The sequence below is a fragment of the Osmia lignaria genome, chromosome 10 (assembly GCF_051020975.1).
Source record: "Osmia lignaria lignaria isolate PbOS001 chromosome 10, iyOsmLign1, whole genome shotgun sequence".
Lineage (NCBI taxonomy): Eukaryota > Metazoa > Arthropoda > Insecta > Hymenoptera > Megachilidae > Osmia > Osmia lignaria.
This window is the reverse complement of record NC_135041.1, coordinates 14,064,090-14,088,074: the sequence shown is the minus strand read 5'-3', so window position 1 is coordinate 14,088,074 and position 23,985 is coordinate 14,064,090. Positions and strand designations below refer to the sequence as shown.

Below are 23,985 nucleotides of genomic sequence, written 5' to 3'. Positions count from 1 at the left end.
TAAAACAAATAGACCTATTTATCATCCAATGCTTTTTACTATTTTCGTGTCACATTCTACTATATCAATTGAGACTGGTATACTTATATGTAGATTTCGACGTTTTTGAACAGATGGCGCAGGGGTCAAATTTCTGACCACTTTACCGATCAGTTCAATAAATTTAATTTTTGATTTAGGCTGAAAGATTTAGGCTTTATAGTGAAGCTTTCGGTGACGCATGTCATGAATGGTCATAAAGAGTTATGTAAGCACAGTGAGTGTAAAAAGTGTTTGGACACCGTTTAAAACAGAATACCTCATTTAAAATTGGACCAATTCACGCGCGTCTAAACTAGACGGCGCAGAGCAGCGTGGCATTGGGCTCCCCTTACGCATCATGATACTATGCAATTAATGCTTGTTATTATCATTATTCAATCGTTCAGTTTCAAGTTTCAAAGAAGACGCAGGAAGACCCGGTCTCTAATAAGAAATAAGTGCGGTTTTAAGAAATAATCGTTCAATTGAATCGTTGCAGGTTTTTTTAATTATTCTGGAGCTAAAAATATGTTTACAAATTCAACTTCTACTTATAAATGATAACTATAAGTATAAAATATTCGTTGCATTTCCGTGAAGAAGATATATTATTTAAAAAAATGTCAAAATGAATCCACAGTTCTCCAAACCAATTCGAACTTATGAAAGAAAGAAATGTAAGGATGTAGCAGTAATATATCCGAATTTACACATTCAATCTTCATATGATGTCGATAGCAAAAATCCTATTTTGTTCAAGAAAAAGTTGATTAATGTTGAAAGGAAAGAAGCCAATGATGATTCCATGTCTTATGATCCTTTCGACACAACGTTTGATAGACTTGCTAGAAATACAAGGTACGCAATTTTATAAAATCTTTTTATATGTGTACATTGTTTTATTAATAATGTTTTTGCAGAATTCCACCACCAGTTGCTAAAACATGTAACAATGAAAACTCATATAATAATTCAGCTACTAGTACTAGTTGGAATGATAATGAGTCTGAAAATAAATCTATTGAATGGAGTGATGTTACTGATAAAAAACTAATTTCTGTACAAAAGATAGTACATGAGAAACCAAAAATGCAGGTTGTAAAGAAAAAAATTAAAAGAAACAAGATAAAATCTAAGGTAAGTTTTATTGTATTAATAATATTCAAAATTGTAAGATTAATTATTAATATACATATGCTATTGAATAGGTAAAAAAAAGTGATACTTATAAAAGATATAAATTATGTAAAACAAAGGACAATAACAAGTCAGTATCTACACATTTAAACATTGATTCTCTAAATTTACCTTCAGAGATTGATTCAGAGATTAGAACACAGGGAAAAAATTATAAGAAATATACTTTAGGGAAGAGTACAAAAGATATTGGTGGATTAAACAAGCAATCCACAGAAAATATACAAATGAAGTCATGCTCTGTGGTTTTAAATACACTTAGCACAATAAGATGTGATAATAAAGTAAATTCAATGGAAAATGATTTGTCATTAGGTGTACATGAAAATACATCAAAAAAGCAACGATTATCAAAACAAGACATTACCAAAGTAAATCTAAAAAATGTAGAATGTAATGATATAGATGTAAGGTATTGTTTTGTTAAACTTAAGCAATTAGATGTAGATTCAAATGCAAAGTTCTTTAATTTTGGGAAAAAATGTGGAAGAATATTCAGTAGTACACCTAAAAGTAGATCAGTAAAATCTCATATAATTTCTTTATCACCTATTGGACTTTCTAATAAGTTAAACAATTCAATAATGCTTGAAGATAATATTTCAACTACTGCAGATAATAAAGATTCAGTTTCTAATAATTCTAATGAAGTAAACGCATGTTTGCACGCCAAATCTGATTTGCCATCTACTGATGTGACAAATATAACTAATCTTAGTAAGTGCAATTTAAAACTATTAAAAAATTCACTGACCATTTTCGATTGTAACGACAATAATGTTTGCGATCAAAAAGAACATTCAACAGAGGGAACATGCGAAAAATCTCTTAAATTAGTGCGAAATAATTCCATAAATGAAATAAAAGAGATTCATGTATCAAATAAATTGGCACAAGAATGTGTAGTCGTAGATACGGAAAAAAGGAAATATCAGTTGAATTTTTCTATTGATTGTAACAGATCTCATTCTTTATTTGATGATGATACCGATGAAAATATTGGGAATAAATTACATATTGATGTTGCAGTAAGTAATAAAATGTCTACCTATAATACAATGTTAAATAAAACAAATAGTACATCAGATAATGAGATAATAGTAGACATAAATAGTACTGACATAAAAGTAACGTGTGATAAAATAAAAGAAATATCGTCCGAGTTATCTGATTTGTCTAAATCAGTGATTTTAGATGCCTCACTTGATGTAAAAATGATAGAAACAAATGGCGGTCTCAATAAAGAAAATGCATCAAAACAGATTGAAAGTTTGCCTAAAAAAAATGATACATCAATTACAGACAAATCTTTTGTAAATAATGATAAGAACCACAGTGTGCATGATTCTTATGTAATATTGAAACGATTACAAGATCCTATTAGAGTTTCAAAAAGAAGAAAACAATATTGTAAATGGAATTTGGACATGACTAGTATTTTTGAAGATTCTGATAATAATACAGAACGGATAAACTTAGAAAGAGGAAAGGAACCCAAAAAACAGATGTTATCACTGGAAAAATTGTTCTCATTGGAAAATATAATAGAAGAATCAGATAATAAGGAATCTGTAGAAATAAAGAAATCTATTTATTTAAAACCAGGCAAATCTTGGGCAAGATCTTTATCAATTTTGAACAATATACAAAATATATCTGGGTTGGACAAGTTATCTATTGGTAAAGGTAAAAGATGGAGGAATAGTGTTCAAGATGTCCTAAATATGCAGAAACAAGGTAACTGTTATATGATTAAATAAATATTTCAAACATCTTTTTACATATTTCAAAATTATATGTAAGTTGAATTTTAAATTACATTTGTTGCAATGTGAAGGAGGTTTAAAGTAAAGTTCATAAACATTTGAATCTCGTTTTTCTTGTTACACATTTAGTAAAACAAAATTTTATTTTAAAACTCATTAACCTGAAACATTAATATTTCATTATTTTTCACTCATAAACAGAATATATACATATATGTACTTTTTTTCCATTTCTTATTTTTCAGTTTTTTTTTTTTTTTTTTTTTTTTTTTTTTAAAAGCTATACATTGCTTTTTAACTACTTTTTAAATAATAAATATATAAAACTAGAGGAACTATATATATATGTATATATTCAACATTCACATATATAGATACATACATACATATACATATAAACTGTTATATGACTACCATTAATATAGGTAACGTGGTAAATGGGTGGGTTTCGTTAAAGAAACAAACTAGATTTATATCAAAGAGTAACAGTATCAATTAAAAGCTTCATTTATAGGAATTATACAAAGTTGCATAAAAGAGAATAGTAGTGGAAAAGAGTTGCAAGTATGCAATGAAGCAATTAACGAATCTAAATGTAAACTGGATGATAATAAAAGCAGAACTTGTGATTCTACTAATTTTGGACATCTTTCACGAAGAATATCCGTTTGTGTTGTTCCAATCCACAAAACTGTTGAATCTATCGAAGATGCTCCGTTTCTTGAAGTTTATGGCATTGTTCCTGTAAAAAGTCAAAGATATACATTATTAAATAGTAAGTTGATATTTCATTGTTTATTATATTGACTACTTTGAACATTAAATATAACAATTAACTACAATTACATATATTTTACTTTTTATTTAGATCCTAAGAAATCTTCAGCGTGCAATATTCACAGTGATGATGATTTCACTGGTTGTGATATCAAAGAACATGTTACTTCAACAGCAAAAGAAGTCATTTTACAAAAATGTTTACAGGAAGATTACATACCATTTTCTGCGTATTTTACAGATTCGTAAGCATACATAAATATAATATTATACATTGTTTGAAAATAGTATTTTAATAGTGCTTTTAGGTATTTAGAACATTGTCGAAAAATTGGAGAAGGTGTATATGGTGAAGTATTTCTTTATGCACAGGAAGACAAAAAGTCAGTTATAAAAGTTATTCCTATAGAAGGCAATGAATATGTAAATGGTGAACCACAAAAAAAATTCCATGAAATATTATCAGAAATTGTAATTGCAATGTAATTATAGCTGTGAAATATCAATTTTAATGAATATTACTTATAACATTAATTTTTAAGATTAATATTTTTAGGGAATTACATAATCTAAGATTTAACACAAAATATAATTCTGATGGATTTGTAGAAGTAAAAAATATCAAATGTATTAAAGGAAAATATCCAGAAAAACTTGTTGAGCTCTGGAATGTTTATGATGAAGAAAAGCATTCAGATAATGATTGTCCATCAGTTTTTAATGATGATCAGTTATATATTGTTTTGGAACTTGGACACGGTGGTCAAGATTTAGAAGCATTTGTATTTAATACAGCAGAGGAGGCTCACATATTGTTTATACAGGTACTCCTTTTTTAAGATTTTGTACAATGTATTGGAATTATAGTTAATTATATTAATAAAATATTAATAATTGTAATATATTTTATAAATGAACAACTTATACGTAATATAAATTAGTATAAGTAAATGTATTCAATGATTATTGACAGGCTGCATTAGCATTAGCAGTTGCAGAAAAAGCTGTTGAATTTGAACATAGAGATTTACATTGGGGAAATATATTAATATCTCCAACAAATGATTCTCATGTATATTACAAACTCGGACGAAGAAAGATTAAATTAATTAGTAAAGGTGTAAAGGTACTGAACTGAAATGACGATTATTTTTCTAATTAGTAATAAAGTAATTCTTACAAGAAGATGAAATATTAAATCTTTTGTTTTAGGTATCTATTATAGATTTCACTCTTTCAAGAGTAACATATCAAGGATGTAGTGTGTTTAATGATCTTGCATTAGATCCTACCCTTTTCACTGCTCAAGGTGAATACCAGTTTGAAGTATATCGCTTAATGAGAGATAAAGTTAAGTAAGTATCTTTATAAATTTTTTATAATGATTAATAAATTATATACTTATTTGAAAAATTATTTCAGAAATGATTGGCAACAATTTGAACCTTACACAAATATTTTATGGTTGCACTATACTTTAGATAAAATGATTACAGCAGTTAGATACAGAAAAAGAAACTTAAGAATTCATCAAAATAACATTAAAAAGCTCCAAGAACTGAAAAATGAAATTTTGACGTACAGCAGTGCCTTTGATTTTGTATCAAATTGCGATAAAATTGTTAATTTGGTGTGTAACGACTCATAGACGGAATGTATCATAACTTGCTCAAGAAAATAAGAGTGTATAAAAAATGTGCAAGAATATAAACATTTAATAATTATGGTTCAACTTTATGGTAATTTATAGGCACTAGACAAAATAGTTGTGCATAAGTAGGTGCTGAATTCATCATATTATCAAGAAAAAAAGAATATGCGGATTTGATAAGTATTAGTACAAATATTAGTATTTCATTTATTTACGAAATAAAGTTATTGATCCATTTTGTAGATGTTTAGTAGCTTAGTATTAATTAATTATTTTCGTAAGTTTTTGATGTATTATATACCTTTGACTATTCTTACTTTTAAGTAGTAGTGACATATTTTTTAAATTATTTGTAAATAAATGAAATTTTTATATTATTACATTTATATCTGAATTAAACATAAGTTATAATTTCAAGTTATAATTCATCTTGAGTTTTCTTTATTCAAGTTTTCAACATTAATTATATCATCCGCAGTTGAACAAATCAAGTATCAAAAATATTGCAACATTAAAATTTGGAATAAGTGCGTAAAAATATGTTGCACTTGTTACAAATTTTTATAAATTATTTTTTTATAATTTATTAAGAAGTTTTATTTAAAAAAAAAACTTTCTAATAAAATTAATCTGTGTGAATAGTCCGCGAATATTCGTAAGTGGTGCTCAATTTATGGTATGCGCTACATTGCTTTATAAAATTCCATCTTTGTTGATCAAACTGAAAAGAATTTATATTAAATATACAATTTTAAAATATAAACTATAATTTTGAAAAATTATACTTACAGTACTATCTTTTTCTACTTGTTTTTCTTTTTCATATTTGTTTTCCAGTTCTGAGGGCTTTTCTTCGCAATAACGATATCTATGAATGTACAATTATACTACGCAATCTGATAATATTGCTTGTGGATCAGTGAGATTAATATATTACCTAATACTGTGCTCCAAACTAAGTTTATCATCTTGTCTTTGTAAAGTTGGATAATTTTGTATATCATTAAAAATGGTAAGTGGCCATTGCTTTTCTAATCGTGTATTAGTTTGTTCTTTCAAAATTGAAAATACAATTTTTGTTAAAGCATGGGATTTTTTAAAACAAAATATTTATGTTAATTTTATTCATGTAAGTACATGATAAAATATGGAGATATATTATCTTTAAAATATTGTTTCTGTTACCTCTTCCATATATATTTTTTGGCCTCATTTCTATCTTTTCTTCTATTTCATCAATTTTTGTATAAAATTCCTTGTGTACATCATTTTCGTAAAAACACTGATTTTTATTTTTTGCACACATTAAATTTGAATTGCTATTAATAATTACGCTTATCCGTTCGTTAAGTTCCATTAATTCTTTCATGTTTAGTGACTGAAATAAAATTATTGTTCTTCAGTTACATTATTACTATCTGCATGCTAATTTACATACCTGCAACCAGTTTTCCGAATCAAAAATTCTTTCACTTTTTAAATTGTCTTCGAACTGAGTTTGTAAAATTTCGATATTTTTTTTATGCCTTTCATTCACTGCCTTTAAACTGCTGTCGTAATTTTTCTTCATTAATGTTAATTTATTTTGATACTCTGCTTGAGACTTTACAATAATTTTGAAGGCATGGAAATAAAGAAATATATGATTAAATACACGAAAAATATTATTAATATAATATAGCACAGTATACTTGATAAAATAAAACTAAATTGTAATAGCCACTTTAAGAACAGCACGAAGGTCCATGTTTTCTTGTGTTAATTGTTCTATGGTTTCTGTATAATTTCTTATTTTGCAATCTCTAATTTCAATTTCATTTAGTGAATTTTCAATTTCATTTTGATCTTCATAGTGCACATTTTCGAAAGATATCGTTTTGTATTTCATTTTCCTGTTGTTATTTTCTGAAGATTCAAACTGTTTAAACATTGTACAACTAGTTGTATTTATATTTTTTGTTATATTTGCAGTATTTAGTAGTTGTCGCAATTCAACTTCCTCTATTTCATTTTCCTTTATTTCTCTTTCCTGATTATTAGTTTTTAATTTAAAATCTCTATTTATATAATTCGTTGTTAATGGCATTATCTCATCTTGATGTATCTAACAATAAATTAAATAAATTAATGATATTAAACCGAAACACGAAACAAAACAAAATTAATGTAAAAAATTATTTTATTAACTGTGCATTTATTCAGCGAGTGTTCACTAAATTGAAGATTTGCTAAATTTTCTTCTGAAGTACATTGCTTTTTAAGGATTTCAAGCTTTTGAAGTATATTATTGGAAAGAGCATATAATTGGCTTTTTAGTTTTTCTTCGGAAATTTTATTACAGAGTTTCATTGTTAATTCAGAGTTTTCATTTTTCCAGTATTCTACATATTTTTGTAAAATCTCATTTTCATGTAGAATTATGCCTAAATCAGTATCAAGTTTTTTATTGTTATTTTGATCATTTACAAGTTGCACTTTCAAGCTGTTAAGCTCAACCTTCAATTTTTCCTTATTTTTGTCTAATTTTGCAAGATCTTCTTGCACCACATATATGATATTAATTTTGTCACGTTGTTCTGTTAAAGACGTAATTGTTTGATTCATTCTGATGAATTTACTCTCATTATCTTTTAATTTTTCACCTAACAATTTATTTTCATTTTGTAGTTTTACAATTTCATCCTCCTTTTCTTTTACTACAATTTCATGTTCCCCGATTTCTCGAGATGAAATGGTTTCATTTTTTTCAAGTCTATTTTTTAAGATAACTATAGTTTCATCTTTTTGGGAAATAATCGTATTTCTTTTCCTAATTTCTTCTTTCTGTTCTTCTAGGATGATGCTGTTTTTAAGTTGAATGTCAGATAATCTATAAAAATATGAATTACCCATTATCAATGAAAATATTAAATATTGAGTTAAATAGATAACAATTGAAAGTAAAGAAAATATTATTACTCTTTCTTCATTTTTGAAAGTTCGTTTTCCATAGCATTATTTAAATCATTTATTTTAGAGAGATTGTGAAGCTTCTTGTATAAATTCTTAATTTCTAAATTTTTCATTGTTAACCGTTTCCTTGTCTGTTGACATTCTTTCCATAATTTATTTTTAATATTGTACAAATTCTTATTTTTTCTCTTCAATTCGTTTTTAAATATTTGAAGCTGACCTTTTAATTCTGATATAAGTGCATTTTTATTATTAAGTTCTGTAATCACTTTTGATAATTCTTGTTTAATTGCAATGCTCTTTTCAAATTCCTGTTGATTTAAACAATCACCTTCCCCTCTTCTTCTTTCTAAATGTTCTGCTATTTCTTTCTTTAATTGAGCTATTTCTGTATCCTTTTCTTGCAACTCTCTTTGCTGCTTTTCAATTACGTCAACTATTTGTATGCGTTGATCTCCAGCACCTTAATAATAACGTTTATTATACAGACTGTTGATATTTTATAGGTATTAAGTAAAGGAATAAAATTATACCTTGAACGACTTTATTCACTCGATCGATACAAGATTTGAAATACATTTCAAACGCACAATTAATTTTCCTGTTATGTAAACTTTCTTGTTCTATGCGTAATATTTCATTTAATAATTGATATAGAATGGCTTCAATAAATTCATTTATTCTATTTTGTATTTTGAATAAATCAGTGGGTACTTCTTCAACACAAGAATTGTACTTTACATATTCTTCTTTATGTTGGCTATATAATTTAGAAATACGTAGCTTCCTCAATGTAATATCTAATAAAAAGAGTCATGTAATTTGTGTTAACAAATATAAGAATATAGATAAACTATAAAAGCACCTTGAGAGATATTAACAGCTGATTGAATATCTTCCAGAATTTCATGGAGTTTATAAATTAGTTTAATTACAAAGGGACGCTCAGTTTCTACATATATTTTTAATTTCTGAGTAAGGGAATGAAGTTTAATTAGAGACTGTGAAAAATACTCAATGATTTCTTTTTCTACTTTATCGATATTAGTCTTATTATCCAGTTTGATAATGTAATTGTGACATTCCTATTAAAAAGAGCATTTTGTTATTAATATTCCACTATAGAAAATGAAATTAACAAAAATATTACAGTTTTATGTTTATAGATATCTAAATTGTGGCTTGTTGTGCATAAGGAATTTTTACTGTTAACAGAATTAGAAACTTCTTCCAATTCTATTTCATTTGTACTACTTTTATCTTGTTTGATATTTAGGACAATCATGTTGTCCTTTCCACCTAAACAAATAAATCATTTGTAACAAGGATTTTTATGATTATCAGAACAATGTTACTGTTATGTATATGTGTGTATACATATATATGGCTTTTGTATATAATGTTACTTGTATTTTTTAAATTTATGTCAGGTTCGTAATAAAAGTCTTCGTCAATTATGTTTCTGAAATTCTGATCGAGATGAATTTGTTGTTTATTATTTTCTATACAACGCTTTAAATTTTCTATTTCTTGTACAAGATTTTGACTTTCTATTTTATAACTCTGGAATCTTGTCATAATAGTATTTATATTTTGCAACACATTGTTTGCTTCTTCATTAATATCCAGTTCACAGTTTGTACAGTTATAAACATCTTCACATAATCCATTGAGTTCTTCCAAATTGTTTAAAGCATGTTTCAAATTATTAAAAAAGTCACTAATTTCTTGTTTCATAGAAAGTAATTCTTTCTCATATTGAGAAATTTTAATATCCTTATTATGAATCTCAGCCTTTAAATTTTCTAATATATCTTTTGTCTTTCTCTAATTATTAATATAAAACATAATAGTTATTAGTTAATAGAATACTTAATTCATATAGAATGAGTATACATGTATACTCAAACCTGTTCTTCATATGCGATAGATATTTCATTTATTAATTGATTTATTTCTTCTTCTTGATCTATCAATATATGACATTGTTCATAATTTTCTTTTTTAAGTTCATTTTTCTCTTGCAAGATACTTTTTATTTGTTGCAATGCTAAATTGCACGTTTTAGCTTTTTTAACTGATTGTTCCATTTCTTGTAATTTTTCCTATAATAAAAATATGAATATGAAAAGAAGAAGTAGTATTTATCGTTTGAAACAAACATTCACCTATTAATATGTTTAATTACTAACTATATAGGAAGTTTTCTCCAACTGTAGCATTGCTACATCTTTAACACATAATTTAAGCTTTTCTATTTCTTGTGATTGTAAATGACAAGTTTCATATTTATTAGATAGATCTTGTTGGAGTTGTTCTATTAAATATTTGTAATCACGGAGCTAAAAGAATAAAAGATAAAGAAATTCAAGAAACTGAGTAATGTATGCAATATATGTTACCTTTTGTTTTAAATTTTCTATTTCATAATTATGTTGCTGATGTAATTTCAATAGTCGGTCATATAATAACTATGTAACAATTACAAAATATTAATAAACCATAATCTTTTAAAAAAGTAATGTTATCTCACTATCACAATACAGTTTATATACTTGCTTTAAGATTCTCTTGTTGAGTTTTGATATAATCTTCCTTTTCTTGCAATGATTTTTCCAAATCATTTTTCACATCTTGTAGTTCTTTTAAATCAGCATCTCTCACCTTGAAATTAGGCATGTAATATTAAAGTTATTAACATAAATTAAATGAACAGTGATTACAAATAAAATAGAAATATAATTATCATAAGATTAAATATTGGATTTCATACACATAATTCATGTTCTAAAGCAATGATTTTTGATTCTGTTTGAATAATAATTCCTTTATGAATCCTTTGATGTAAATCAAGATTCGATTCTGCTTGCATTTCAGTACAAAATTCTATTGTAGTTTCACTATTTTGTGAACTTTCACTACAAGATGCATCACATTCAAAACTATGTTCTTTATCATTATTTGTCTGTAAACTACTACTGCCTGTTTCTGTCATACTATTATCTTCATCGCTGTACTTGTAAGCAAATGAAGTTTGTGACATTACCTAAATAATAATAATAGTAGAAATAATAATAATTTTTAAAATATAGAAAAATATGAATACATTCATACAGATTTAGTTGAACTTTTATTGAAATATTTAGCCATTTGACTATCTATCTTTCCTGCATTGCACATTTCCATTTCTACCTGTAACAAAGGATTTGTGTAAGTAGTATTATTAATAGTGTGGAAAATTTTTATTATTATTAATGTGTTATTACTTGTACAGCTACATCGATACATTTTATACAGGGTAATGGTTTTTCACTAAAATCTGAGAAATCAGGATAAAAATTGAAACTGTAAAGAAGTTGCGAATATTTTATATATTTATTTACTGTACCTTCAGTGAGAAATGATTTAATACATCGAAACGATGGTACTAAATTAGAATTATTTAAAGATGAATCATATGCGGTTAAAGAATAAGGACACACTTCGTTTGATCGATTTCGTAAAGTTGATTCATCTTTTATATTATTTTGAAAATGACCTTTATAGGGTATATGAATTGATAAACATGAATTTGAATTAATTGTAGCTACTGATTTACTAATATCAACAAATGCATCCCTTAAAGGAAATGATGTAGTACAATTATCATTTTGCAACCGTTTCTTCATTTCTTCTTTATTTTCCTGTAAGAAGTAATATAGAGACACTAAAGAATTTACAAAAATAAGCAAATACTTTTAAAATAAAAAAATTACTTACGAAACTGTGTAATTGTTGTTCTTGTTTAGGAGAAAGTTTAAGACATTTATATTTTTGCAATTCTTCTTTAACTATCTGAAGTTCATTTTGAGCTTGTGAATTCAGATGAATTATATTATCAATCACAACATGAAATGGTATTATTTTTCCAATCTGTAAGTATAAATAATACGTAAAAGACGATTCTTTTGGTAGGTAATCATATATTTTGTTAAATACATACTGGTGAACCATTTTCATTGAGTTCACGAAAATAACGTGAATTTTCTAAATAGTTCGGACTCCATGCTCTAATATCTGAACAAGAATCATAAAGTTTTAATCGACCTTCCAATCGTTTTTTTGGCAAAACATAATCACCGTATATCAGTGGTGTTCCAGCGTTATATTTATTAGCTAAAAAAATTCGTGGACCATGTTCTGCATAAGACATATTGCTTTTTTTCTAAGTATCCTTGGATACTTGGAATATTTAGCTTATATATGAATTATTACTGCTATAAACATATTATTAGTGGAGTCTAAAATCTTTGTTAAAAATATACTTTGTAAAGCACATTATATTATTCATTTTACTGTTTCTATTTACATATGTATATATCATAGTAACCATTAAGAAACAAAATTAAAAACGATATAAAAGGTGATCAATACAATTGATACATTTATCAAGTAATATTTTATTCGATAAGTTGCTACAGTAAATCATTATATTACTACAAATAATATTTTTGTATATAATTGCATCATTCAAACATCATGAATTGCTTGAGGCAGAAAATATATTAAAATATAATTTCATAACTGTGTATCCTTCCTTTTGATAACGCGGAAACATGCTGTGAGTAACGCTTAGACGTTGTACGCATGCTCGAAAACAAGCCAGAAAAATGTTATATGTGTATGTAAGTACTCTTGCAATGATAGTACCACAGTATCGATCGAGCATCAAATTTTTGTTAAAAATTCAAAGTAAAGATTATTTGCATTAATTTTACGACATTCGTTGAATGATAACCACTTGATTAGCGCCAGTGTTGGTCGCCGTGGGGTTTTAGCCAGTAAGAATCTGACACTCCCCCGCTGTCCTGCCCCAGGGATCGGCGGGGGGTCTTATGCAAGATTTCCCCACGTTAAAAAAAAAAAAAAAGAATCCTTTACATCCCTACATTCCTCACATCCCTGCATTCCTCACATCCCTACATTCCTCACATCTCTGCATTCCTGCATCCCTTACATCTCTGAATTCCTTATATCCCTGCATCCCTTACATCCATGCATTCCTTACATCCCTACATCCCTTACATCCCTGCATCCCTTACATCTCTGCATTCCTTCCATGTCTACTTTCCTTACATTCCTGCATCCCTTACATCTCTGAATTCCTTACATCCCTGCATTCCTTACATCCATGCATTCCTTACATCCCTACATCCCTACATCCCTTACATCCTTGCATCTCTTTCGTGAGCATCCCATTATTTTACAAAATTTTGCAAAAACTATAGCTCCCTGGCTGCAAATATTTGAACTAAATTTTCGACGTCAAATCAGCGCCCTCTGGTGGCAGAAAAAGGAACTAAATTTTGCAAAAATTTAAATTTAAAATTATTTTTCACGAGACTTTACTTACCTTTACTTACCTTTACTTACCTTTACTCGAACCAGTGGCCATAAGTATTTTATTTATAATATGTTTATTATAAGGGTTGAAAGGATACAAGAGATGCAGGGAGAATTCAGGAGTGTAAGGGATACAGAGATATAAAGGGTACAGAGATGTAAGGGATGCAAAAATGTAAGGGATGCCGTGGTATAAGGAATGCCGGCATATATGAGATGCAGGAATATAGATGCAGGAACATGTATATCTGTAGTACAGATATCTTACATTATTTTTCATTTGATGTGTAAAAATAAATATGAAATATTTACTTGTATGTAAGTACATACTTGTTATTATAAGTCTACATATAACGGTAAATTCAAATTGGGCGCTTTGATAACAGTGCTGCCAACGCCATTTGATTAAATCAAAGCACCATCTAGCAAAATATACAGACAACTATATTGACTGTATAGTAGGACATGATTATTCGAATTCAATCTATTTCACAATTCTACTTCTATGACAAAATGAATGAAGGTTGGTGAAGGAACGAGTTGTGAAAACAAACTGGGAATAGAAATTTCAATAATTGATACAATATTGGTGTTCAGTCGAACGATATACAATACATTTAGAATTAAAAATCATGTCTAAGAGTAAACTTCATTACCAAGTTGACAGCAGTATTGTCGCAGTGAAAAGCAAAGTAAGTCACTTTCTATCTTCCTACTTTTATAATCTTAATAGTTATAATAATAAATTTCAAGATATTCGTGAATTCATTTGTCATATCGTTTTATTTACTTCCATTTTTATATGAATAACTTTCATCTTTATAGTTTGATGCTGATATCATAAGATTTTCAATCAACCGTAATGAAGCTATTAGTTATGAAGATTTTAGAAAGTTACTGGCTGAGCGACACGATATCGGGCCAGATTTGAATTTTCTTATTTGGTATACAGATCCAACTGATGGTGATTTATTGCCAATTAATAATGATAACAATTTGGCAAGAGCGTTACTTGCTGCAAAACCACTTCTTAGAATCTTTATACAAAGAAAGGGTAAGCTAATTTTATTAAAGTAATTGTATAAATTCAAAATAGTACAAATATAGTTATGTTGGTCAATATAAAATGTAAACTAACTAAATAAAAGGTATTATTGAACAAAAAAAGTAGTTTTTCATAAAAAGGTAAATCAGATAAAAAAGGTAAAAGGTAAAACAATTAATAAGAATATTAATTTTAACGATAGAGTATTTAATACTTTTGATACTTTAACAGGAGATGGATTAGAAGACATAAATGGATATGGAACAATGAAACCAAAAAATCTAATATCAAGTATCCTTGGTGGCACACCTGGGAAACCAAAATCATTGGCTATATCTAATCCACATGATTTTAGGCAGGTATGTTTTATTTATTTTTTTCTAAATATATGTATATATATATGTATAAATGATAACTGTAAGTGTATTATAAACTTTATTTGATAATATCAGGTATCTGCAATAATAGATGTAGATATATTACCAGAAACTTGTCGTCGGGTACGTTTGTTGAAACATGGCTCTGACAAACCATTAGGATTTTACATTAAGGATGGAGAAAGTTTCCGAATATTGCCACCTTCCGCGGGTGGTGGTATTGAAAAAGTCCCAGGTGTATTTATAAGTAGATTAGTGCCAGGTGGCTTGGCTGAAAGTACTGGCCTATTGGCAGTAAATGATGAGGTTCTTGAAGTAAACGGTATAGAAGTTGCTGGAAAAACCCTTGACCAAGTAAGTTATTTTTTAATTCATTGCTAATATTGAAAAACTAATATTCATACCATTTCTTATTTATAGGTTACAGATATGATGATTGCCAATTCTTCAAATTTAATAATCACTGTAAAGCCAGCAAATCAGAGAGCAGCATTAGCTGCTCCAAGACGTGGTTCATTTTCACGAAATAGTCAGTTATCTTCTGGAAGTCATCAGTCTACACAAAGTGCTGCAACCGGTAGCGACGAAGATGCGGATGAAATAGTAGATTTAACTGGGGTAACGTTACAAGATGATGCAACAACTTCTACTTCTCAACATCATCATTATCATCATCATCATCATCATCATCAAAATCATTTTAATCACGATCAAGGTGTTCTACATTTATAAATGGCACACGACTTAAAATTCTTTTTGTATTATGTTATGCTCATTTGAATATTACATTCAATATTCATTTATACAAAAAAAGGTATTTAGAGCTAACAATAAGCGTAAAAGTATAACATGACAATAAGAAGTTAAAGTAGCGAAATATGAAACATAAAAAACTGGTATGATTATTATTTAACAGATCTAATAATAATTATGCCACTAAAATTATTGCTATATAAAATGCAATTTATAAAAAGAGTATATTTTTACAAAAACTTAGTGCCTTTGAATTAAATGCATTTACCATTGAAATAATTATCTATCATTGATTAAACTTGTTCTATTACTACTTTTTCGAAATTCAGAACTTTAGAAGATCAACAATAAGATTAAGTGCTTCACTTATAAAATAAAAGTAAAACATATAGCTTTTTGCAAATTGTTTCGTAACACAAACTATTTGCATTAATAATTTTCGAGGGCAAATATAAGTAACAGATATGAAAAGTATTGTAAAGACAAAACTGTTTAAGAAATAACAAAATATTCATGATGAAGATAAAAATAATACAGTTAAAACTGAAACACGGTAACATATTTTTTCTGTAAGGTTTTTAGATGAAAACGTAAAGATTTTTCTAAACAGTTTAGTATGGTTAGAAGAATAATAATACAAGTATTTACTATGTATGGAAGTATTATTAGAAGGCAGCAATGTTTTTAAAGTATTAAAATAATATTTAAGCAATAATAGAGTGAATTGTGAACGAAGATGAAACTTCAAATATCAAAATTTCCTTTCTTATGTTATCATTTTTCTTAATACTATGATTATTAATAGTATTGTTACATTCGGTAATATTTTATTCGTTATCTCACAATCTATTAATGATTTTCATCAATAATTTTTTTTTTCGAAGATTTTTTAATGTATATAATGCATATAACGAGATTCAATAACTTAATTTATCATCATAAGTAGAGTTCTTTATTCAAGGATAAATGAAAGAAATGTATATAAAAGTAGTCTAAGAGGATGAACTACCGGATATCGAATCGAATATAAAAGTAAAAGATCAACTGGCCTTATGCGTAGATCATTCCAAATATCTTTTACAAAAAATACAAAAGTGATTATTTTTAATGTAATGCATTCAGACACGTCCATTCATACATGTATTCTGTTTATTCCTCTGCATGTTTAAATGTTAAAGTTTTTGAATTTTAATTCCATTTTTACAAATGTTATTTGTTGTCTAATTGAGCACTAGATATTGAAACGTAATGTATTTTACAAATTTTAGATGTAAGACAATTTTTAAGGATAAGAAACGTATTTATATAGATGTATAATAATTTCTTTATATATATATGTGCCTTTATTGTTCCGTCTGTTACTATAAAACTGGATTGTGATCAATCATGTTACATTCCATTTCCATAGTATTGTTTGTAGTGAACAAAGAATATACAGTACGTGCGAATTATATATTATTTTTTTAAAACAAATCACTACAGCTAGACATTTTTATGTTTGTTTAATACATTTCTTAAACAAATTATAAAATACGTATGTACATAAAAGGAAAATAAGAGTTTTACTGTAATACAATTACGAATTAACTTCCAGGTTAAAGTAGTTCAGTTGCCAAACCAGAAAAACGATATTCTTATAATTGACATAATCATTTCCAAGTTTACGGGTTCTATTTCATATAAATTATTATAAGTGTAGATATAAAGTATGATATCCAATAAAATCAGATGTATAAAATCAAAGTTGTTTAGCGAAGGAATACATGAAAAAATATTTTGAAATTATCCTTATATATAACAAATGCATATATATACACATAAGATTTTGTACTTAAATAAAATATATATACATTACTATGAATTTGTTGTTATTAATAGTTTCTTAATTGAAGTATAAGTTATGAAATTATATTAAAATATAATTCAGTCATTTGGTATTTTGTTTTTCAACGGGCTAAATTTTTGTTGCTTATATGCCTATCGTAAAATATATATATATATAAAACGTCGCAAACTACTCAACAACTTACCGACAAATTTCCCGAAAAGGGGAATATTTGCGCCATCTATCGGGAAACGGCGGAAACTACTCGACAATCAACCGACCACCGTATGATAAGTTGGCAGGCTGTATACTTTCGCTACTTTCCGGTAGATGGTGCCAATCCTGCATAACGGGGTCCCTGAAACCCCGATGACAATATGTTGGTATGCAAAGAGCGTTGCCTGTGCTCCGGGGTCCCTAGTACCCCGGATGCTATAATGTCGGTATGTAAAAAGCGTCATCTGTGCATCGGGGTCCTTGATACCCCGGGTGCCATAATGTCGGTATACAAGGAGTGTCACCTGTGCATCGGGGTCCCTGATACCCCGGATGTCATAATGTCGGTATGCAAGGAGCGTCACCTGTGCATCGGGGTCCCTGAAACCCCGGACGTCATAATGTCGGTATGCAAGAAGCGTCATCTGTGCATCGGGGTCCCCGATACCCCAGTTGCCATAATGTCGGTATGCAAGAAGCGTCACCTGTGCATCGGGGTCCCTGAAACCCCGGACGTCATAATGTCGGTATGCAAGGAGCGTCACCTGTGCATCGGGGTCCCTGAAACCCCGGACGTCATAATGTCGGTATGCAAGAAGCGTCATCTGTGCATCGGGGTCCCCGATACCCCAGTTGCCATAATGTCGCTATGCAAGAAGCGTCACCTGTGCATCGGGGTCCCTGAAACCCCGGACGTCATAATGTCGGTATGCAAGGAGCGTCACCTGTGCATCGGGGTCCCTGATACCCCGGATGTCATAATGTTGGTATGTCAAGAATGTTACCTGTGTCTCGGGGTCCTTGACACCCCATGATAATATCAGGTCGGTATCCAGAGGGCGTCATTGGCGCAGTGGGGTCCCTGACACCCCCGATGAAATCAGGTCCGTATCAAGAGGGCACAAATTCACGACCCTTTGAGAACAACGGCATGTTCAGTCATGGGAATTTGTAAATATAAGTTATATTTATATAATTATGTGTATTAGCATTAAATATTTTTTTATTTTCAGAATGTATTAAATGTACATTTATAGACAATTATGTGTGTATCTACTGATGCCATGCTGTGCATTGTTTCAAATAACATAAATGAAGAACTAAATAATGATATTTTGGAGAAAATAGGATATGATCTTGATATTGATGAAATAATATCTGTTTTATTTTTAATGATAAAGAATTATGCATATAGTTTTAATGAGGTTTATGGATTATTGCAAAAATGTAAAGACAACAGATCACATGTACTTGTTGAATTTATAAAAAAGCATCCAGAAAATTGGAAAAACAAATTGTTAGAAGCATTGTGCATTATACAGAATAGACACATTATACGGAAATTAGGAATATCATTTAAGGATTTAGAATTGTTATATTTACCAAAGAATAGGTTGTGTTCAAGATCTGTGAATTCAGTGGCTAAATGTTTATATTTATTATGCGAAGCACTTGCAGAGAATAATATAGAATATTTAGTGGAATTTGTGAAAAATGATTTACCTGAATATGAAGAAAATTTCAAGGATACAGACTTCCTGGAATTACATATATTATATTGGATACAACGAAAGTATATTTCAATTGATTTAGGTTTGTTGTTTTATTTTTATAATTATTTATTATGTTGATAGTTGGTTTCTTATGTTTATATATTATATTATATTTATATTTTACATTAAATTATGATAGATGGTAAAGTAAATCTGAAGAACTTACTTAAACATTTAAAAAGATTTGATGATTTGGATATTATTTATGAAGACCTTAAAAGGTATGAAGATAATCAGAATGTATTGGATGTACAGTATACAAGTTCTACTGCTGTATCTCAGTTGCAAATGTTTTCTACAAGAGAAGATGTACATATGTTGTCTGATATTAAGGAGCAAGGTATAAAAAAGTTGAAGAATGGTCTTTGCATCATTATAAGTCAAATGGTTTTTATGGGACAAAAGGTAGCAATATCGTATGATGTCTGTATGTTATTTATCTCATTTCTTCTTCCATTTTTCTCTTTCCCTTTCCCACCTCTCTTTATTTATTTGTCTAATTATTTATTTACCTTATGTAAATGAAGTAATGAAAACATATGTTTTAGTATGAAACTCGATTTGGAAACTTGGCTGATTGTAATAAATTGTCAGAAACATTTGGAGGTTTCAATTTTCGTGTTGAAGTATTTAAAAGTTTAAAAAAAGATGAAATGCTGAAAAAGTTGGAAGATATTCCAAAAAAATTTGGTATTGATTATGATTGCATGTTTTTGTGCATTTTAAGTCATGGTTGCAAAGGTAAAAAATATTGAATTTCCTCTCTCCCTCTTTCTGTTTTGCTCTGTGTGTGTGTGTTTTTGTTTTTTTTTTTGAATATGTAATAATTTATTAATACTGTGTAGGTGGTATTATTACTTCTGACGAGGAAACAATTAGTATTGAAACGATTGAACATAAAATTTGTTCTCCAGAATTGGCAGAAGTTATTAAAATAGTTGTTATACAAGCTTGTCAAGGAGAAGTAGCAGGTACAAGAAAGTTTAATTTTATAATTAAGAATTTTCATACCCTACTTATTGTTAGTACACATAATTAATTTTTATATTACGTGATTACAGGGCGTGTTGATGACGGTCTGTCTACAGATGGTCCTACGAATTGTGCTCCCAATATTTTAGCACGGAAAAACTTCTGTTTATTTATGTCAACAATTCAAAATTTTGTATCTGTACGTCATAAAACGGAAGGTAATATATAATTTCAAAGGTATTACCTATTAGAATTTTAGATGTATCTTTGATTACTTTATTAGAGGTGCGCCGTTTTACAGGGTCCTGGTTTATTCAAGAATTTTGCAATATCTTACAAGAAGGAGGAGGTAAAATAACATTCTTAACTGCAGTTACAAAAACAATAGGTTCTGTGATACAAAAGAGAGGAAAATTAAATGGAACAGATTCTATTGCTCAATTAGCTGAGCTAAGATCATGCAGATTAGTTACAGATTTCTTGTTACCGGAATATCAAGCACGCAAAAAAAATAATTTACATCGTAAGTTTTAATGTTATGTAATTATTTGATACATATTTTTTATTGTATATATAGAGAAAAATAAAAGAAATTTTATTTATATATTTTCCGCGTTTCCTTTATTTGAAAATGCTTCTGTTATAACTCGAATAATAAAAAAATAAACAAGTTCGGCCACAGACATGAGGCTAAAACCAGCAAATAATCCTAGGAGACCACCGAATGTTGCTAAAACAAATATAATCATTTTTATTTTTTAATACAAATCAATGACTTATTTTACTAAACTTACGTTACCAAACACATGGCGCCAACTATAACGTATATCTCGTCGATATTGAACGGACACTAGATCACCGAAAAATATATGAATTACACTCTGATTTTTCCAGGTTTTACCTTTGCTAAAGAAGAAAATCATTACAAATTAACATTTAAATGGGAATTATTCAATAATAATTTATAGATTTGCACTACCATTGGAAGTAAATGTATACTACTAGGTCTTTTATAAATTTACCTGGGATAATTTGTATATGAGAGGCCAGTGTAATAAATACGTTTGTCAAGATTTCCTATCGAATTCTGTACGTAATAAGTATAAAAATTGCAATCTGGATGGCAATCGCAAGGTCTTTCATGGGTATTCAATTCTGTAAGCGATACAACATTAGGCGACATATCTGTTCCTGGCCAAGCAGTATCATACCAGTCTGTAAATTTAATTTGATCATAGTCGAGCCTATTAGTCTACTGTGAAATTCTCTGAATAGAATTTTCTAAATTTGTATATTGTTACAATTACAATTATAGACTTACATTTATAAGTTTCTATACATTCAAGATCTCTCAGATTGCATACTCTGGCATCTAAAACAGAAGATTCTTTCATCAAAGGACCAACGAAGAAGTATAATTATTCAATGTTAAATTTATGAATTTTAATATAAAGTCAACAAGTGTACTCTTTTTTAACGTAAATTAAAATGAACTAACTATTCTGCGGATAATAATATGGAACACATCCACATTTCGCTTGAATAACACTAGCTCGACATTCTACCAAGCAGTTTATAAGTGAATATCTTGCTGGAATGAAATATCTTTTTTTTTTATTTTCACTATTCATCGCATCTATTTCGTCGTGAAATATGCAGTATCTTGTAGATTCCTGTCTAACGTTATCCGTTGAATACATTTCATCCGGTTGGACAATAAGAAATGAATATTTATTAACAGGTATTAATTTGCTCGCTGCATTGTCGTCTGGATAGTCAAAGGGACTGTGTAACATGATCTGTAAACGATTAAGAATAATCTTATAAAAAGAATCAGCTTTTTTATTTCTTCACGATTAAGAAGACAAAGAAATTACCTTTGTTCCTATAGATTCAACGAGACTGGCATGATAATCATCAGGATCCAAATTCAGCAAAATATTAAGGCCGCTTTGGTAACCACAGGAGGTCATTCTATGGGGTGTCAGACTTTGCGGTACACGATAAATGTAAAAGAAAATAATAATAATAATTTAGTTAGAAATGATGAAACATGATATACAGGTTGTTCGACAACAGGTGGGCAAAATTTTAAGGGGTGATTCTAGGGATCAAAATAAGACAAAAATCAAGAATAACGAAATAGCGTTTGCTGATTTGTTTTCCAATAATTAACGTTTAAAAATTCGAGTAAAAAGCGCCTGAAACCTGCAACCCGCCCAGCACCGGCGACTGAACGTCAGGTCAGCAGGGGTCGGTACAGTCATAACTAAGTTTCTACTATTCAACGATTCTTGGTTATGACTGTACCTTCCCCTGCTGACCTGATGTTCAGTCGCCGGTGCTGGGCGGGTTGCAGGTATCAGGGGCTTCTTACTCGAATCTTTAAATGTTAATTATTGGAAAACAAAGTCGCAAACGCTATTTCGTTATTCTTGATTTTCGTCTTATTTTGATCCCTAGAATCACCCATTAAAATTTTGTCATTAAATTTTGTAAATAAATTTGAAATAAATTTACTTTGGTTCTTCAAGAATCTTTTCACGAGTGATGTAATTGAAACTACAACACATTCCGTAGCGGGTGAAGCTCGGTTGAAATATCGTTTTACAATCTTTCTCTTCGGCTTTCCATTTACACGCTTCAAGTAAATTGTTGCAACTTCTCGTCACCTACAATAATTGCATTTCAATTTTCTTTCTACCTTGAAAATTTCCTAAGGTTGTACGATTTGAAATAACGTACTAAATTAATGACCGTGGGAATTGAGAGACCGTTCATGTCGAAGATGACCTGTAATCGTGTAAGATTACTACGGATGTTCAATTCGTGTTCACCAGGATGCAATAACTCGTTCAATAATTTCATCTCTTGAATAATAAATTCCTTTGACACAGTCGGTGGAAGTTTCCTATGAATTGAAGTAAAAGGGATGAAAAAAGATATGAAAAATAATAGAGAATAATTAAGGTATCTGTATTAACAGCTTACCAACTGGAACTTATTCAATTTAATTTATAATTCATTTGAATTGCGAGCAGTAGGTAAGCTGTTAGAAAAATTGTAACTTAAGTAAGACTTACAATTTTTCGACTAATTTTCGTGTTAACTTGAGAGACACACGATTAAAATCGCACACTGTCACCGCTGGAAATGGATAATTCCATATTCCACGATGGGTCGACTCGATCACAGAGAGGGTAGCATGGTCCGAATAATAATCGTAAGTAAATTTCATTATTACAATTGCGATAACTAGCGATATAAGCACCGTTATTGCCCACGCGATTCTGTTAAAACGAACGTCAAATGAGTAAGTATCTTTCGATCTGATTATTATCGGAGCTGAATATAATTGAAACTTGAATCGAGTATACAGAGGATGGAGCATCTAAAACAGGCTGCCCGAATAACTCGCTGAGATATACAATAATCTATGTAAATCTGATGTTAATTTTAATTTTCTGTCGTAGATAGAAAGAAGAAAAAATACAATTT

At 28.9% G+C, this 23,985-nt stretch overlaps 5 protein-coding genes across 14 annotated transcripts in view; 3 read left to right on the top strand and 2 right to left on the bottom strand.

Annotated features, from left to right (window-relative positions):
• Positions 1 to 40: 40 nt before the first annotated feature.
• Positions 41 to 5,914, top strand: Haspin (haspin). Of its 3 annotated transcripts, XM_034336492.2 has the most exons (11): positions 42 to 698; positions 782 to 879; positions 942 to 1,158; positions 1,230 to 2,955; positions 3,499 to 3,759; positions 3,853 to 4,006; positions 4,070 to 4,232; positions 4,304 to 4,585; positions 4,735 to 4,887; positions 4,974 to 5,116; positions 5,184 to 5,914. In XM_034336492.2, exons 1-11 carry the CDS (start codon positions 684 to 686, stop codon positions 5,407 to 5,409), a joined length of 3,438 nt encoding a protein of 1,145 aa, XP_034192383.2. In that variant the 5' UTR covers positions 42 to 683; the 3' UTR covers positions 5,410 to 5,914. The 3 variants fall into 3 exon arrangements, with proteins under 3 accessions (XP_034192367.2, XP_034192383.2, XP_034192374.2); XM_034336476.2 differs by having other exon boundaries at positions 41 to 879; XM_034336483.2 differs by having other exon boundaries at positions 60 to 879; positions 4,070 to 4,243; positions 4,318 to 4,585.
• On the bottom strand, positions 3,585 to 12,762 carry LOC117609763 (uncharacterized). Of its 8 annotated transcripts, XM_034336449.2 has the most exons (23): positions 12,484 to 12,759; positions 12,347 to 12,420; positions 12,124 to 12,276; positions 11,753 to 12,047; positions 11,631 to 11,683; positions 11,479 to 11,556; positions 11,138 to 11,410; positions 10,924 to 11,028; positions 10,767 to 10,835; positions 10,557 to 10,706; positions 10,275 to 10,469; positions 9,771 to 10,191; positions 9,515 to 9,663; positions 9,230 to 9,449; positions 8,898 to 9,164; positions 8,371 to 8,827; positions 7,600 to 8,281; positions 7,136 to 7,516; positions 6,851 to 7,015; positions 6,598 to 6,790; positions 6,350 to 6,464; positions 6,202 to 6,280; positions 5,902 to 6,133 (listed from the first exon to the last, which is right to left on the bottom strand). In XM_034336449.2, exons 1-23 carry the CDS (start codon positions 12,554 to 12,556, stop codon positions 6,038 to 6,040), a joined length of 4,743 nt encoding a protein of 1,580 aa, XP_034192340.2. In that variant the 5' UTR covers positions 12,557 to 12,759; the 3' UTR covers positions 5,902 to 6,037. The 8 variants fall into 8 exon arrangements, with proteins under 8 accessions (XP_076546514.1, XP_076546515.1, XP_034192347.2 ...); XM_076690399.1 differs by lacking the exon at positions 5,902 to 6,133 and adding an exon at positions 3,585 to 3,726 and having other exon boundaries at positions 12,347 to 12,761; XM_034336437.2 differs by having other exon boundaries at positions 12,347 to 12,760.
• Positions 12,763 to 14,259: 1,497 nt separating this feature from the next.
• On the top strand, positions 14,260 to 17,714 carry par-6 (partitioning defective protein 6). Its single transcript, XM_034339621.2, has 5 exons — positions 14,260 to 14,438; positions 14,572 to 14,800; positions 15,023 to 15,150; positions 15,244 to 15,522; positions 15,589 to 17,714. Exons 1-5 carry the CDS (start codon positions 14,379 to 14,381, stop codon positions 15,898 to 15,900), a joined length of 1,008 nt encoding a protein of 335 aa, XP_034195512.2. The 5' UTR covers positions 14,260 to 14,378; the 3' UTR covers positions 15,901 to 17,714.
• A 1,108-nt stretch (positions 17,715 to 18,822) lies between these two features.
• Dredd (Caspase-8 Dredd) lies at positions 18,823 to 21,470 on the top strand. The gene is made up of 8 exons (XM_034338837.2): positions 18,823 to 18,913; positions 18,976 to 19,555; positions 19,655 to 19,920; positions 20,064 to 20,256; positions 20,361 to 20,486; positions 20,577 to 20,705; positions 20,789 to 21,010; positions 21,382 to 21,470. The coding sequence occupies exons 2-8, from the start codon at positions 19,006 to 19,008 to the stop codon at positions 21,453 to 21,455; spliced, it is 1,560 nt and encodes a 519-aa protein (XP_034194728.2). The 5' UTR covers positions 18,823 to 18,913; positions 18,976 to 19,005; the 3' UTR covers positions 21,456 to 21,470.
• Positions 21,213 to 23,985, bottom strand: part of LOC117610988 (sodium channel protein Nach) — a 28,230-nt gene continuing 25,457 nt past the window's right edge. The window contains exons 4-10 of the mRNA XM_076690698.1: positions 23,233 to 23,398; positions 23,008 to 23,159; positions 22,365 to 22,476; positions 21,986 to 22,286; positions 21,809 to 21,859; positions 21,510 to 21,702; positions 21,213 to 21,393 (exon numbers count right to left, since the gene is read on the bottom strand). Coding sequence (XP_076546813.1) covers positions 21,264 to 21,393; positions 21,510 to 21,702; positions 21,809 to 21,859; positions 21,986 to 22,286; positions 22,365 to 22,476; positions 23,008 to 23,159; positions 23,233 to 23,355 — 1,062 coding nt within the window. The 5' untranslated portion in view covers positions 23,356 to 23,398 and the 3' untranslated portion in view covers positions 21,213 to 21,263. The remainder of the gene's footprint in view (positions 21,394 to 21,509; positions 21,703 to 21,808; positions 21,860 to 21,985; positions 22,287 to 22,364; positions 22,477 to 23,007; positions 23,160 to 23,232; positions 23,399 to 23,985) is intronic.

What these genes read in the sequence shown, in the direction of transcription:
- Haspin (XM_034336476.2), top strand. Translation starts at nt 650, where the DNA reads ATGAATCCACAGTTCTCCAAACCAATTCGAACTTATGAAAGAAAGAAA. An exon ending in CCTAAATATGCAGAAACAAG is followed by an intron (nt 2,956 to 3,498) that starts GTAACTGTTATA and finishes CTTCATTTATAG; the next exon opens with GAATTATACAAAGTTGCATA. An exon ending in ATGAAATATTATCAGAAATT is followed by an intron (nt 4,233 to 4,303) that starts GTAATTGCAATG and finishes TTAATTTTTAAG; the next exon opens with ATTAATATTTTTAGGGAATT.
- par-6 (XM_034339621.2), top strand. Translation starts at nt 14,379, where the DNA reads ATGTCTAAGAGTAAACTTCATTACCAAGTTGACAGCAGTATTGTCGCA. An exon ending in TTGTCGCAGTGAAAAGCAAA is followed by an intron (nt 14,439 to 14,571) that starts GTAAGTCACTTT and finishes TCATCTTTATAG; the next exon opens with TTTGATGCTGATATCATAAG. An exon ending in ATCCACATGATTTTAGGCAG is followed by an intron (nt 15,151 to 15,243) that starts GTATGTTTTATT and finishes TGATAATATCAG; the next exon opens with GTATCTGCAATAATAGATGT.
- Dredd (XM_034338837.2), top strand. Translation starts at nt 19,006, where the DNA reads ATGTGTGTATCTACTGATGCCATGCTGTGCATTGTTTCAAATAACATA. An exon ending in TGGTTTTTATGGGACAAAAG is followed by an intron (nt 19,921 to 20,063) that starts GTAGCAATATCG and finishes CATATGTTTTAG; the next exon opens with TATGAAACTCGATTTGGAAA. An exon ending in TTTAAGTCATGGTTGCAAAG is followed by an intron (nt 20,257 to 20,360) that starts GTAAAAAATATT and finishes AATACTGTGTAG; the next exon opens with GTGGTATTATTACTTCTGAC.
- LOC117609763 (XM_034336437.2), bottom strand. Translation starts at nt 12,556, where the DNA reads ATGTCTTATGCAGAACATGGTCCACGAATTTTTTTAGCTAATAAATAT. An exon ending in ATAAAAGTTCAACTAAATCT is followed by an intron (nt 11,411 to 11,478) that starts GTATGAATGTAT and finishes ATTATTATTTAG; the next exon opens with GTAATGTCACAAACTTCATT. An exon ending in ATATCTATAAACATAAAACT is followed by an intron (nt 9,450 to 9,514) that starts GTAATATTTTTG and finishes TCTTTTTAATAG; the next exon opens with GAATGTCACAATTACATTAT.